The 14,854-nt window shown below is 39.1% G+C and overlaps 1 protein-coding gene and 1 pseudogene across 2 annotated transcripts in view; one reads left to right on the top strand and one right to left on the bottom strand.

The window, feature by feature from the left end:
- SLC10A7 (solute carrier family 10 member 7) overlaps window positions 1-14,854 on the bottom strand; it is a 199,204-nt gene that overhangs the window by 33,929 nt on the left and 150,421 nt on the right. For both annotated transcript variants that reach the window (XM_006906349.3, XM_025042882.1), the window contains one exon: window positions 7,132-7,215. In XM_006906349.3, coding sequence (XP_006906411.2) covers window positions 7,132-7,215 — 84 coding nt within the window. The remainder of the gene's footprint in view (window positions 1-7,131; window positions 7,216-14,854) is intronic.
- Window positions 3,363-3,481, top strand: LOC112475168 (annotated as a pseudogene).

The following is a 14,854-nucleotide window of genomic DNA, read 5'->3' as shown; positions in this document are numbered from 1 at the left end:
TATAATGGTTAAATTTTTTTTTAAAGTAGATCTCGTAATTAAAGTTACAGTTGTATTTATAAAAAAATATTTTGTAGACGTGATCCCAAACCATAGTAATAGATCTAGTGTTCATTTCTTTCTTTAAAGTTAAAGTGTAGTGAAGTATAGAGAATTAAGAGCAGTCTGTCACACAGTGCTATGCACTGATGTATTAGAACATAAATTTTGGATAATCGCGTTCAAGGTATCCAGATGGCCCCATGTTCAGATATGGCACTGTGGGGGTAGCTGCTTGTTAGAAGTCTACGGAGGGACTCTGTTTCAAAGGTCATCTCATAATCTATTGTGTTTGGTAGCATAAACCTGGTAGTGGCCCACATTTAATCCAGCTTCACTCCTATAGGAAGTAAAATAAATGGAAATTGCATGGAGTTACAGAAATTGATGCTGTCTTCCTACCTTGTTTTAATATAAAGTGGTTAAAAACACAAAAGTCCTCTCTCTGTAGTAGGTTTAGAATGTATGATCCTAATTCCAATCCTATCCCACCATCATCGCCCCCTCTGACTAAATAAATATGTAAAGTGTAACTTGAAAGTCAAAGCCATTTTAAAAACCAAGACAAATCTCTAATCATCAACTTTATAAATAGCAATGGACTTAGCCTAATAATCTCTTTCTTCATTACAAAGTACTCAGTCTCAACAGTGTAGTAGGACTCTTTCAATATGCCAAGTAACAGTCCTGCAAACTCCTAGCTAAAACGCTTTTCTTCTAAACATATCAATGCTTTAATGCTGGATACTTAATCTTGATAAAGTAAACAACCGGAAAGTTGGGAATTGAACAGACCAATAAGTGAAGCAATAACCCTAGAGGAAAACAGATTGACTTTCACTGTTTTTAGTCTTACAGTGTTATTTATCTGTGTTTTCGAAGTAAACCATTTTATACCTTGCCAGGCTCCGTAAAACTTTTCCATCTTCCTTTAAAATTAAATTCACAAAGCAGCTGCTTTTGTACTGTGTAGCCAGAAAAGTGTTAAAATGTTTCAAAACTACTGGGTGAAGTGGTGTTGATATGCCTCAAAGATGTGTTTCAGATATAAACTGCAGGAAATCTCATCTTCTCTTAATTCAGCCACTTACACTTTTCACATAGTCATTTTCTATTTGTCAAGAAACTATGTCATTTTTTAATTCTCCAAACTTCTTTGTCTTATAGAAATGTTTAAAACCTTATAGGAGACAGGACTTTGCTAGAGATAGAGCTACACAACCTGAAGTAGGTGCCTCAGAGTTCTCTCTTAGGGAAAAAAATAAAAGTCAAGATGAGTGGGGAAAGGCATTCTGAGGAGATGGCTAGTTGTATCTTTCTTCAGGATCTATACTAATTCATTTGTTCTCATTGCTCAGAGACATTTAGGCATTCAAAATTAAGTGACAAATCCTCATGACCTTGTTTGCTTTTCCCTATGGAGAGAGAAGGGAAAAAATCTTTCGCTGCTTTTTATTTTATTGTCTCACTTTCTACATTTTGATTTACTTTATTTTAAATTAAGCACCACTAAAAGTTAAAGGGAAATTTAAATGTGAATCTCTGTACTTCTAATAAGCTGAGCCACATATCAATTACTGCATGAACTCCAAACTGGAAACCGGGTAAACTCACACATTTTAGGCAAAAAATGTCGATATACTGAGATAATAGAGAAATGCAATACCCATCATTTGTTTTCATTTTTTCAGGGTATATTCTCCCTTTTCCCTCTCTTCTGTCTTTACATTTATAAACTGATTTTTGAGTGGGGATATGTGATGGATAATTTTTCATGTTAAGTCTGGATTTTAAAATTTATTTTTCTTCAAGGTGGCTTCAGATTGTTTTTTTTTTCCATTTTTATCCTCAATTTCATTGAATCCGTACATTTTCATCGTGTTTTGTTTCTTCATTAATATTCTGTTGAACTGTATAGTCAGGGATATAAAATCAAATCCAACTTTAAAAATATTTTGCATTAAATATTGAATAGATTCAGACTAATACAGTATATGTTATAAAAAGTTCAAACAACAATAATAAATGAATACCATAAACACCCATCACTTACTTAACTTTTTGAAAATTCTTTTTATTTCTTCATCTCATTCTCAAGAAGGGTCATGCGGATATTATCCTGCTCAGTTTATGGAGGCACGGAGAGCCCAAACAACTTACACAAAATGTGAAAAAGTTAGTCAGCCCGATGAGCAGGACTATAACTTTTATGTCCTGAGGGGACCGTGGCATAGGGGTCAAAGCTATGAACTCAGAGCCATGTGGGCCTGGCTTGGAACCCTGGTTCCACCTCGTGCTCTGCTCTTGGGTAAATTCCTTCCCTTCCCTGTGCCTAAATTCTAAAATGGGTATAATAGTCGATGTAGTGAGGGTTAAGTAATCAGAGAAATATAAAATCCTTTAGAGCCTCTAACAGGGCCTGTGCATGGTAATCAATGGCTTTTCTTATTTCCAGGTCTCAGTTGGGTGATGTTTCTGCCACGACACTGTCGCTATACCCTGCGGCACGATTCAGGTGAAGCAATGAAAACAGCTCATATCTGATATAATTTTGTAAGTGCGAAATTTAACTAGCATTAATAACATTAACTTCAGCTTTAGCTGAAAACTATTTAATATGAAAAGCTACTCTGTGAAACAACTCACTAATGAAAGACGAGAGAATGCATGAATGATAAATGATACATATGCTTTTTATTATTAGCTTTCGAAAAAAGTAGTTTCGTGTGCTATTTTGAAAAATGTTTTTCAAAGGTGGTAAAAATTCTATTTCATTAACTTTTATTTGTAAATCACTCAAAAATGCACAAAATAGGTATTTATCACAAGCACTTAGATGTATTAAAAGAGTTATTAAGAAAAGAAAAAGAAATATTATAATGACACACGATTTATTTCTTTGACATGAGAAGCAATCTCTCGACCACCTATGGAAAGACTAATCTTATTTCAGACTCATAGCATCTTTGAGCCAGAAGATATTAAATTCCTTATTTCACAAATGAGAAAAGTGAGGCCTAGAAGTCATGTGTACAGCCAGGAAGTGCCAAAGACTAAACTAGACCTCAAGTCACATCACAGTCAATCAATTATGACTTCAATCAAAGAGAAGTACTGTATGGGGAAAACACACAAAAAAATAAAATTCACTCTCAGAAATACAGATAAAAAGTTGAATGATAAAGTTTCATCATCACTACAAGATTAAGGAAAATATATTCAGCTCACCCTTCCTGGTCTTTTTCTCCTCCCTCTAGTTCCTACTGTTTATTTAAAGGTAATAATAAAATCTCATTTTAAAAGATGCATACAAAAATCTGTAAGTCTACAGCCATGCCACCCTGAACATGCCCGATCCCGTCTGATCTTGGAAGCTAAGCAGGGTCGGGCTTGGTTAGTACTTGGATGGGAGATCACCTAGGAAGACCAGGTGCTGCAGGCATTAAATAAACAAACAAACAAACAAATAAATAAATAAGGGACTGTAAGCTGACAAGGTCTTTGCAATCTGTGAGGTCAACCAAGAGGTGCCTCACCTAAAAAAAAAAATCTATAGAAATGTTTATTTTGTTTATGTGGCACCTTTACCTACAATCAAGAAATAAGGCTACCTTGCCTGGCATCTATTTCCTCTGAAATAGTACATACGCACTGCTAATAACGTCCTCAAAGATCACATCACATAGCTTAGGTGAGTCAATCCACTATAAATTAATACAGAGATAAGCGAACAGACAAGTTCCCTGGGCCCATGGAGCTTACCTTCTTTCTAGTCAGAGGAGATAAATACAAATAAAAGCAACCAACAAATAAACAAGAAGCAGATAATGATCCATAATTAAGTAGAGGTGTTGACTGGATGCTGTGAACGTGACCCTCCTGAAGAGGGGCAGGAGAGGTCTTTCTGCAGGGGCCGAGGGGGAGGGTGAAAGGTGGGAAGGTGTTCCAAGTGGAAGGAACCGCTAGCGTACAGTTTCTAAGGCAGGATCACCACTGGCACGTTTGAGAAACAGAAGCAAAGTCAGTGGGAACCGACTGTAATGGGCAAGTGGGAGACTGGGGAAGGAGAAGGGGCTCGAAAATACGGAATAGTGTAAAATAATCCTATAGGGAAGTAGAGTGAGATTTCTAGAAAGTGGTGAATAACATTTAAAATTTAGGCTCATGAATCTGAAACAAGATGAGATCAATTACGTGTTTCTCTCTAGCAAAGCTGGAAATTTAGGAAAAATGGCTGCTGGGGTCTCCGTGAGGGTAAATTCAGAGTTTTCTTCAGCCAATTTTTTTATACAGCTCACACTTTACTACTGAGCATGCCATTAAATATACTTATAATAGTCTCTGCTTCTAGGAAGCTCACAGATTAATTATTATCTCTCCTCATAAATATTTTGAATCAAGACCATGGGAGAACTGGAACTCAGTCTAGGCCAGGGAAGTCAGAGCAGGCTGATGGCAAATTCGAGGGCATCTCTGTACTGAGTCTTAAGGAATGAGTGGGAGTTCGCTCACAGAACAGATGGGGCAGTCAGATGAAAGGCACGGAGCAGTGAAGGGGCGTAGTCGGGGAGGGGGCGGCGTGCGTGAGCATGGCAGCTGAGGAGCCTATGTGAAGGGGCTGGTGGGAGGTGGCGCTGGAGAAGCAGGTCAGGGCCAAGTGGTGGAGGGCTTTGTGGGCCACACAGGAACGGGCAACAGGCAGCCATGAGGAAAGTTTTTGAGGAGAGGGATAACACGGTCTAGTTTGTTTTTTTAGGAGGCAGTAAAGACATTGGATAAGGATTAGAAGAGACTCACAATAGCGAAGTGCAGTAATTTAGACAAAGATGACGAAGGTGTGGCATCCGCTCTGGCACTGTGGATGAGGTTGCGGATGTCAGATCTGAAAGATTTCTGAGACAGAAATGGTGGCATTTACTGGCTGCTGGACATAAGGGAGTAAGGATGTAAGGTGGTTTCTAGAGGTAAAGACTAGGGGTGTGATTGTTAATTCCTATCCTAGGATGCAAGAGAGGAGCTGGTAGATGTAAATATATAGATTTCCTCTTTAAAAAACAGTGGAAGTACTTTGTACCTAGAATACTTTTTAAAAACCACGTATACTACTTTTTGAATACCTTTATTTACTGCTTTATAACTTACTGTAACATTTTACTACTGGGTATGTAAGAAGTAATTTTACAATTCATTATTCCCTCTGTATAGATATTCCTAATTATGTAAATTATTATCCCGAAAGCCTAATGGGGGAGGCAAATAATTAACAAGTCAAAAAAATGTAAATATATATATATAGTGACAATGGCCAAGAAAGGAATCAAAGAAGGTGCTACAATAAAGATAAGATATGAAATAAATAGTCAAGTGAGCAATGAGCTGGGGTGAAGGGTGGGTAGAAAGACATGCTAAACAGAAATCTTAAGCAGGAATTGAGAAAAAAACAGGTAGGCAGGGAAACATAATACTTATTTAGAATACCTGTTCTGTGATCAGCACTGTGGGAGACGTATTTTTTTCAAGTATCAATCTATATTTAATTAAATGGTATTTTTGAATGCTTTTAAATACTCCTCTTTTATCCTAAATTCAGTCCCTTTTCTAAGTATAAAATTAAAATAAAATACAAAGATCAGTAGTGCATGCTGTGGAGTGCCATCCGTCTCTTCAGGAATGAAGTGCTTACTTAGTCCACGGCTACAGGGCACGTTGGTTCCCTGGAAGATCTCAGCTGGGTTCCTCTTTGGGAATGGCTGCTGCAAGAGCAGACCCGACCATGGTCACACTTCTCATGGGGACCAGGAAGGAAGGCAGCATCTAATGACTGCTCAGTGAAGGAGCATAAAGACCAGGCACCCTTGCCTGGGGCAGGACAAGTCTGAGTGGTCATGCCAGCTCCAGAGCACCTCCTGGGACCTGCGCAGGCCTTTGCAGGAAGTTGACCTCCCTTATCCTCATCCTCCTTCTTCACTCTCCCAGAGGTGTTGAGCCCAAGGGTACTTACTCCCCAATAAATTTCCTGCATAGAAACCTTTATCCCGGAGTCCATTTCTCAGGGAACCTAACCTAAGATGGCATGTAAGTATCACATGTCTAAACAGATATCACTTTTTATAGTTAATATTTCGAAGTGTTGCCTTCTGTTAAGTACTTGCAGGGAATTGGATAATGGTGGTGATGGCAGAAGCTACAGAGTACTTACCTGTGTCAGGCTCTAGGATGACAAAAAACTTTATACACATCCATACTTCATTTAATTTTCACAACAATCTTTTAAGATGGGTATTATTATTATACTATTTAATAAATAATGAACCTGAAGCCAAGGAGATCAAATGACTTGCCAAAGGTCACACAGCAAATAAAAGGTAGAACCGAGTTTACAATCAAGTTGCACTTAAGCCCACGTCTGTGCCTTTGATCACCTGATACACTGGTCCCTAAGCCTCACCCACTCAGTAGAGCATTAAGTTCTGTACTTTCTTACTGTGGCTGCCTATGAGTTAAAAGCAACCTGGTTTTAAAGTCTGTACGCTTATCATTAAATTATATGCTTATTATTGTCTTGTTATGAGAAGTTAAAATATAAGAATTTATTCTATTAGTCCAATTCAATGAGAATGATCAGAGAAACTAAATTTTCTAAGATCTAATTTAAGAGCTGATAGGATTAAATGTTTAGTTGATCAATTACACGATCACGAATATCATAACTGCTGTTGGGGAAATCTGTGAAGAGGCCAGACAGACAGATGCTTGTTCCCCACAATGGTCATCAATGCTGAGCCCTTATCAAAGCCGCAGAATAAAGTAATGGTTTGCTAAATGTTACCAAGCTAGCTACATAGCTATAAAAAGGGGAAAACAAATGTTAAAAATCAAGATTCTGTGTCGGTATCCCTGTATACAGCATACTGTTATTAACTAAAAAAAAAAAAGATGAGAATATTGTGATTGATAAAACCTGTGCTTCACAGTCTTATATCTTCATTCGACTGTCTCTTCCTCTATCTTTTTTCTCAATTGTCCTAACATTTCATAAAAATTCACAATTTGATCTATAAAGAAAAAAGCAGATAAAATTGAAGACCTTACCTGTCCAATAATGAGAGGAACCACAACAGTCATAAAAAGCTGAGAAAAAATAGATGTAAAAGGCACAGAAGAGGATGAGCCAAGCTGTAAAACAAGAACACAAAAGGAGTTAGAGTTACTTTGAGCCGTTTATCAAATATTGCTGTTAATTAAATCATGCAATAAATGAATTCTCTCAAAGGCATCAAAAATTTGGTAGCTATATGCAAACAAACAGCAAGTTAAGTTACTTTTAATTTTCTAAATTTAACACAAAATAGACTAAGTGGTTTAATATATAATTTTTATTGGGAGACTAAGATTGAGGAAAAATGATTATGGTTGTTTTGCAATTAACCTAAATTGCTTATTATTAAATCCACTGCTGAAGAGCGAAGTGATTCCTTGTTCACACTGGCTATGATCACAGGGCATGACATTTCACCTATAATCATAGTTTATGTGATTTCTATTTCACCTTGTCTGTAGATACAAACAAGTATGTCTCATTCTCTTATGAAGATGATATTTTATTCATGCAAATGAAATATTTTCTTGCTTTCCTACTCCTTCAAAACAAAGGCAATGAAGCTCGTTTTCTCTAAAATTTCTTCCTACACAAAGTTTAGCAAATGGAAAATCCTGGAACATGACTTATTTTTCAACTTAAAATTTCTATATACCTCTCCTAAACTTGTATGTCTTAAAATTGTTCATAATTCCTATTTTTTTCTCTTTCCTCAGTTTTGGGTTCCTGTTTGCTCATGACTGCGATCTCGGCTTCACAGAGATTCTGTTGCCAGCGGCAGGAGGCAGTGTTTATGAGCACAGTTGCAGTCACATCAGCCCAACCACCAAGAATCGCTGTCTTCCTATTAACTTCAATGGTTTTCAAAATCTTCTGGTTTTCAAACCTCTCTGGACAAACACTAGCCTGTTCTACGGATGTTTCTCTCTTTTCTGAGTCCCTCTTGGCCACCAGGTTCTTCCAAATCATCAATAATGACCCCTGTGGCCCTTGGAACTTACTGTCACCCTTCCCCTGACAGCTTGGAAATAACTTTTGTAAAAAAAAATTTGTGAGAAAACATCAAGGTAGTAATGATGGAGGGCATAAAGTGTTAAATAAAACAAATCAAATACTCAGATAAATGAAGTTAATAGCTCAGGATGAAATGATGACGGATCAGTATTTTCACTGATTTTTGCATGAACTGGCTTACCAAAATCTTTTCTACTACCTGGAGTATTTTATGAAATTCTGTCTCTATCCTCAGTCCTAATCCAGATGAGCTCAAAATGCCAAGATTGTATGTCCTGCCCATCAGAGGCCTGTATTCATTTAATACTACCGTCGACACTGACCACTGGCTGTCAGTTTAACTCATAAAAACTGTAGCCTCCATCCTTTTCCTCCACAACCGAGATGAACTAAAGAAATGAAGAGAGTAAAGCAGGTAAAGCGAAACTGGTGAAGAACAGATCGGATTCCTGGTGTGTTAAATGCTACGTGGCTGTTAGATGTTTCATTATATGCAAAGCCAAAGTAGTAACAACTAATAATTTTAGCCTATTTTAGAGCAACTATGTCCTTGAGGCACAAGGTAATTAACAAATATATTCTCTCCACAAATATTAAGGTTGCTCCTGGAGTGAGGGGATTGAAACAAAGAAAAAAATACGTTATACAGGAAATTGAAGCACTGGATGAATAGAAAAATAAACTTTAAAGAACAAAGTTTTCAAATTCAAGAACATCCAGCTTAGTGTTCTATCCATAAGGTTTATAACGTTTGGAGAGAGGCAGTAGGATGCAGGACGTAACTCTCAAGGATGCGACAATTCTTGACTGAAATCTCAAGAATGATCTTACATAGCCCTGTTCCTCTTTCTATTGAAACTTTATTAAGTTATTTCATGTGTTTTTAAGATATTTTAATGAATAACCATATCAAGCTATCGTCCCTCTGAAAGTCCAGTGCTTAACCCAGTAATTGGTATAGAGAGTAAGTCTGCAGGTGAATAAACCTGTGCAGAATGAACGAATGAAGTAATTTGTAAACATGGATGTGCTAAAAAGTGACAAAACTCTTATTCAAAATCATATCCCTTTTTTCCCCTAAAGTTAAAAAAACACGAAACTTAAGTATATTTAAAAACCTCTTATTATCATGTGGTATTATAAAATCACTTAGTATTTTTTGTCTGCTTGCTTATTACCGGTAGCACAACCAATTCTAACATGCACCTAGAAATAAAGGACATCTAGTCACAACAGGAACCACGTGAAGAAAGGATGAGTGCGTGTGTATGTGTTTGTGCGCGTGCGTGTGTGTGTGTGTGAGCATGTGTGTGTGAGGGTGGGTGTGAAGAGCAGAGGGAGGGTGGCCTGTGCATGGTCTCTGCCCTCAGTTCTCCGCCCCTTCCTTAGCTCCTGAATGCTGCTCTGGAGGAGAAGACCTAAAATTGATAGACTCATCCCTGGAAGAGACTTACAGTCCTCTTCCCTCTTTTTAAAGATGTGAAACTGAGGTCCAGAAAGAAGTGACTTGTAGTCAACATCTCTAATGCTGCGTTACGAGGTGAAACTGGCTAGCTTCTAAAACACATTCGAGCGACCCTTTAGTCAAACCTGCTCTGCGATAATAGTTCCACACTGGGAAGGCTGGTTTGTTTAGCCACAGAGTATTATGCAGAGCAGTAAACTCAAGAGATTAAGTAGAGAGAAAAGTTAAAATATGATTTCTTTCATTAAGTTAATTTTAGGGGTTATTTTCAATCTTGATTCTATCTAAAAGATAGAATTTGAGGAAAGCAAAAGTGAAAGAAAACCTATTTCAACTTTGGTTTTAAGAATATTGTGTGTTTTAGTTTCCATTCATCATTTGCATGTTCAGTGTTTGGAGGCGTCATGTTCCTAGGACAGTGAAGAGGGGGGGTCCATGATCTCCAATGTCCCCTTGTCCTCTGAAATGCCTATGATCTTTGATCCACTAGATTAGGGATGCTGGTTGGAGCAGCCCTCCTCTGAGGCTTTGTCAGATCAGAGGCCAGAGCAAGTTAGTTAGCCAGGGATGTAATTTACTGGGTACGCAAAGCCAGACTATTGGGGAGGAAATCCCGCAGGATGGCTCCCTTAGAAGTGGCTCTGAAAGGAAGGAAACCTCAGTTCTGGGGTCTAATTTGGCATAAGTCCTTTCTTTTGAATTGGCCACCAGACCCGTCGCCGGGGTCAGTGTGAAGATGCAGGGATACCCTTAGGGAAGTTCCTGACGCTGTGAAGCATGCCCTGGCATCCAGAAGAAAGAAGAGTGAGCATCTGGCATAGGACAGCTTCTGAGAACATGACTAGAAAAATACCAGGCCCAGTCATTCTGCATGCAGAGTTGATTTTAACTAAACCAGAAAGAAATATGCTGCCTGGGATACTTGGTTCTTCACATTTTAATGAGGAACCTGTCATGGTTTCTATTGTGAAGACCAGTGCAAATTATTGATGCTTTATAGGAAGCATTTGGATTAAGTTGCAGGTTCAGGATAAGCTTGTGTCCAGCAAGTACTCGGCCTCACCGAGTCACCCTGGCAGGTTCAGAGGTAATATGTCTCATCCTGCATGTTAAATGATGGCTCATTTCTTTCAGGAATATAGTGCTGTAAAGCAAAACTCACAATTAGGTTTATTTGTTTTAATATCTTATGCTGAAAAGAAATGATTCAATGAAAATTTAATTTTGGGGCCTTTGCATCCAATCATTCAAATAGTTACTGGTGCCTCCTGTGAGCCAGGGCACGTTCTGGGCCTGGGGATCCAACAGTGAAGCAAACAAGCCCTCTTCTCCAGGAGCTGTTTTAAAAGTTGATGTCTATGTGTGGGTCCACGAAATGCATACGTGCTCCTTTCAGTGGATGTCTCCTTCCCCATCCCTACTTATAACTAGAAAAATTCTTGTCTTTTTCTAAGGCTTAGTTCAAGCATCACTTTAGGAATTCTTTCCAAATCCTCCTCCCAAGATGCAAGCTAGGCCGCTCCCTCTTTTGTGGTTCCGTGTTTCCATTGTACCTCTCAGAATCCATGGATGCTGAGTTATTAAGTTAACTTTAGGAGTTATTCAGGGTTTACAAATCTGTTTCTCCTAGTAGACTTATGCTCCTGAAGGTCAAGGACAGGGTCTTATTCATGTTTACATCCCCGGTGCCTAGCAGAGCGATTATGTTTCACATCTAGGGCACTGGTTGTCATACTTTAGCACATCAGAAACATCTGCCGGGTTTGTGGGTCGTTAAAACAGATTGCTTGGTCTCACATTCTGAGTTTCTGATTCAGAACATCTTCCGGGGAGGATGGTAAGAATTTGCATTTCTAACAAGGCTCTGCTGGTGCTGCTGAGCTGGGTTCACATTTTAAGAACTACTAATCTACTACATAGTAGGTGCTCAACAGCTGTGGGTTCGGTTAATGAATGGCCGCATTATATAGGCAGAAAAAGAAGCTCGCTAATGTTTGCTTTTCTTTCCATCCTTCCAACTTCAAGTAAGTTACAAAATCCTAATTAATTCACAGACCTAAGAAAAGATCAGGAGCCTGGCCTTCCACCCAATTGTCTGTTATAAATTGTAATAATGGCAACATTTACTGTGCTCTTTCTACGTGCCAGACACTGCTCTAAATGTTTAATGTGTATTGAGTAACATAATACAGCAACCCCTTGAGATAGGTCTTAGATAGTACCCCAATCTTCATGAGGCAATAATGGCATAGAACAGTTAAATCACTTGCACAAGGTCACTATAGCGAGAAAGTGACAGAGCCAGGATCTAAACCTACAAGTGTCACTCTACAGTCCTTATACTTAATCCTTACAGTCTACTGCATATTAATTATAGAAGGTGCAAAGCAGTAAAATGGGGAAGGGGCATCAGTGGAAGCCAAAGCTGGGCTCCCTTTGTCTTGCTCATGTAAGAGAAGGAGGGAGTGTGTGTGTGTGTGTGTGTGTGTGTGTGTGTGTGTGTGAGAGAGAGAGAGAGAGAGAGATAGAGAGAGAGAGAGAGAGAGAGAGAGGGAGAGGGGTGGGGGGGCTCTGCATGGAGATGGGGAACTGGAAGGTAGGCAGAAGCAAAAAAAAACAAAAAACAAAAAACAAAAGGGAGGAAAGGACAGGGAAAAGGATAGGGGGAAACTCGATTAGTAGTGGCTGATGATGTGGCCTTTCTCAACTTTAGGATTTTAAGCACAGAACCCAGAATACTATTTGACCATTTTCTCCACTTTCTCAAGGATGGTTCACTACTAGAACCAGGGTTGATGCGTCAGAAAGGGTTAATCCAGTATATACAACGGACCCCTAGGGTGTTAATACTCAATTCTCCAACTTGGCAGAAGAAGGCTGGCTAGAAGCAGGACTGGTTCTGCTTCTACTATCAATCCATTTAATTTAGAAGCTCTTTGATTTGGAAAGAATCCGGGGGCTCAGTGAGTAAAATATTATGGGGCCAAACTAACAAGACTCAAAAAGACAAATACCGATTCTTGACGAAGAGACATTGACTGTCTGTAAAATCAGTTATCAACCTACAGTTAGAAAACAGATGGTACGTTTTAAATCACTCCTGTAAGTGAGCTGACCTACGGATTGTCATTAATGCTCCAGGCCTTCCCTTGCTCTGCTGCGTAATCAGCCTTTTATCTCCTACCAGGGAAATCCATTAGCCACAAGCGTCTCCAGTTTGTGTCTCTTCTCAGCTATTAAAACATTATTATATTAAATAATTCACCCTTGATGATTGATCCTCACTTTTATTAGCTTCATATTCAGGGAAAAATAAGAATAGATGTTTATAGTTTATACTGTAGAGTGACGAATGTTAAATCTCATCATGATTTTCATGAGAAAATCAGGAAGAAGCTTCTTCAGACATAGAACAGGATTTGTTCACTTCTTGCCCAATTTCTACCCTTCCCCCTCACCCCCCCACCCCGTTGCCCACAGAGTCCAGCCCTGGGGGATGGGAAAGAGGGAAGGGGCTGGCTTACTATTGGAACGAACTTTCTTGTAGCAACACACAGACACACTCACCTATACCTGTCCTTCCCTTCATAAAGAGAAGCATCCAGACAGGAGAAGGGAGAGTGTTCCCAGGCCCCCCAACCCTTCTACATTTCCATTTCCCCCCAGAAACTCCAGTTGAGCCTTTCTTTGACCCCTGCTGCCTCCTCTCTCACAGGGAAATATACAAACTAAATTGATTGCTTATACAAAATTGATGAGTTAAGTGTACACCAGCTGACAGGTTCAATGTAAAAATGACTATAATTTTTATCAAAATTGAGACTATGACTGCTAAACAGCTATATTGATTCAGCTGTGTATATCAAACTAAAATTGGCTTACTACATGGAAAGTATATATTTAGTAGAGTCTACTGATGCCCTTCCTTATCTATTTTCACTCTCTTGGTGATATCATCCAGTCTAACTTAAAATACATCTCTGTGCTGACTTCTCCCAATCGTGTATCTCTAGTTCAGACATCTCCCCTGAATTGCAGACTATATAACTTACTTGGCCTCTCTACTTGGGTGTCTAACAGGTATCTTAATCCAGACATGTCCAATACTAAACTCTTCATGAGTTCCTTCAACCTGCCCAAGCTTAAGTCTCCTATATTTTAGTAAGTAACTACTCCATCCTTCCAGTTGCACAGGCTTGGAGCCATCCTTGACTCCAAGCTTCCCCTCATAACCTTCATTCAATCTCTCAGTTCTTTTAAATTTTACTCCCAACTACTTCCGACCAGATTGATTCAACCACCCTGCCGAGCTAACAGCATCTTTTGCCATGATGTTATACTAGCTTTCTAACTGGTCTTCCTGTCTCCACCATGACCCCCTTACAATCTATTCTCAACCCAGAATCCAGAACCATCTTTTTAAAAGGTATGAAAGAACATGTCATTCCCTTGATAAAAACTTTTAATGGTTTCTTGTCTCTCTCAGATTATAATTCAAAGTCCTTACAAAGGACTTCAATGTCCTACATCATTTGGCCTCTGCTATGTCTCCGATCTCATCTCCATCTACTCCCCCAACCTGCTCACTCCATTCCAGCCACAGTGCCCGCCTTGCTCTTCCTTAACTACACCAGGTCCCCTCTCAGGACCTTCGCACTCGCTGCTCCTTCCACCTGGAACCCTCGACTGCCAGAAGGCTCGCTTCTTTATCCCTCCAGGCCTTTGCTCAGGTATCATTTTCTCAGCGAGTCCAACCTCGACCACTCTATTAAAAATAGCAGTCTCCCGCTCTGGCACTGCTTACTCCCCTTCTTCATTTTGTTTTTCCCTTAGTACGTATCACCCATCTCACACATTGTATTTTTACTTATTTGTTGGTTGTCTTTTTACCCCACTAGTATATATAACCTCAAAGACGTTTCTGTTTTGCTCATTGCCATATCCTTGGCACCCAGAAAAGTGTCCGGCATACAGGAGGGACTCAATACATATTACTGAACGAATGACGAATAAGTTTAAATAACTTTTTTGAGGAATTTTGCTATAAAAGAGAGCACAGAAAGAAGAGCGCGTAGGATAAAGTGAATTTTAACTTTTAAGCTGTGTAATATTACAGAATGTTTATATGCTAATAGAAATGGTCCAGTAGAAATAGAAAATGTGATAAAATAGGAGAAAGGGAAATCTGTGTGACTCATACTGTTAAGCAGGCGACACGTGACGGCACAGCCGGGGGG

This window comes from Pteropus alecto, unplaced genomic scaffold, assembly GCF_000325575.1.
Source record: "Pteropus alecto unplaced genomic scaffold, ASM32557v1 scaffold50, whole genome shotgun sequence".
NCBI classification, from domain to species: domain Eukaryota; kingdom Metazoa; phylum Chordata; class Mammalia; order Chiroptera; family Pteropodidae; genus Pteropus; species Pteropus alecto.
Note: the sequence above shows the minus strand (reverse complement) of the source record. Positions and strands in the feature narration are given on the sequence as shown.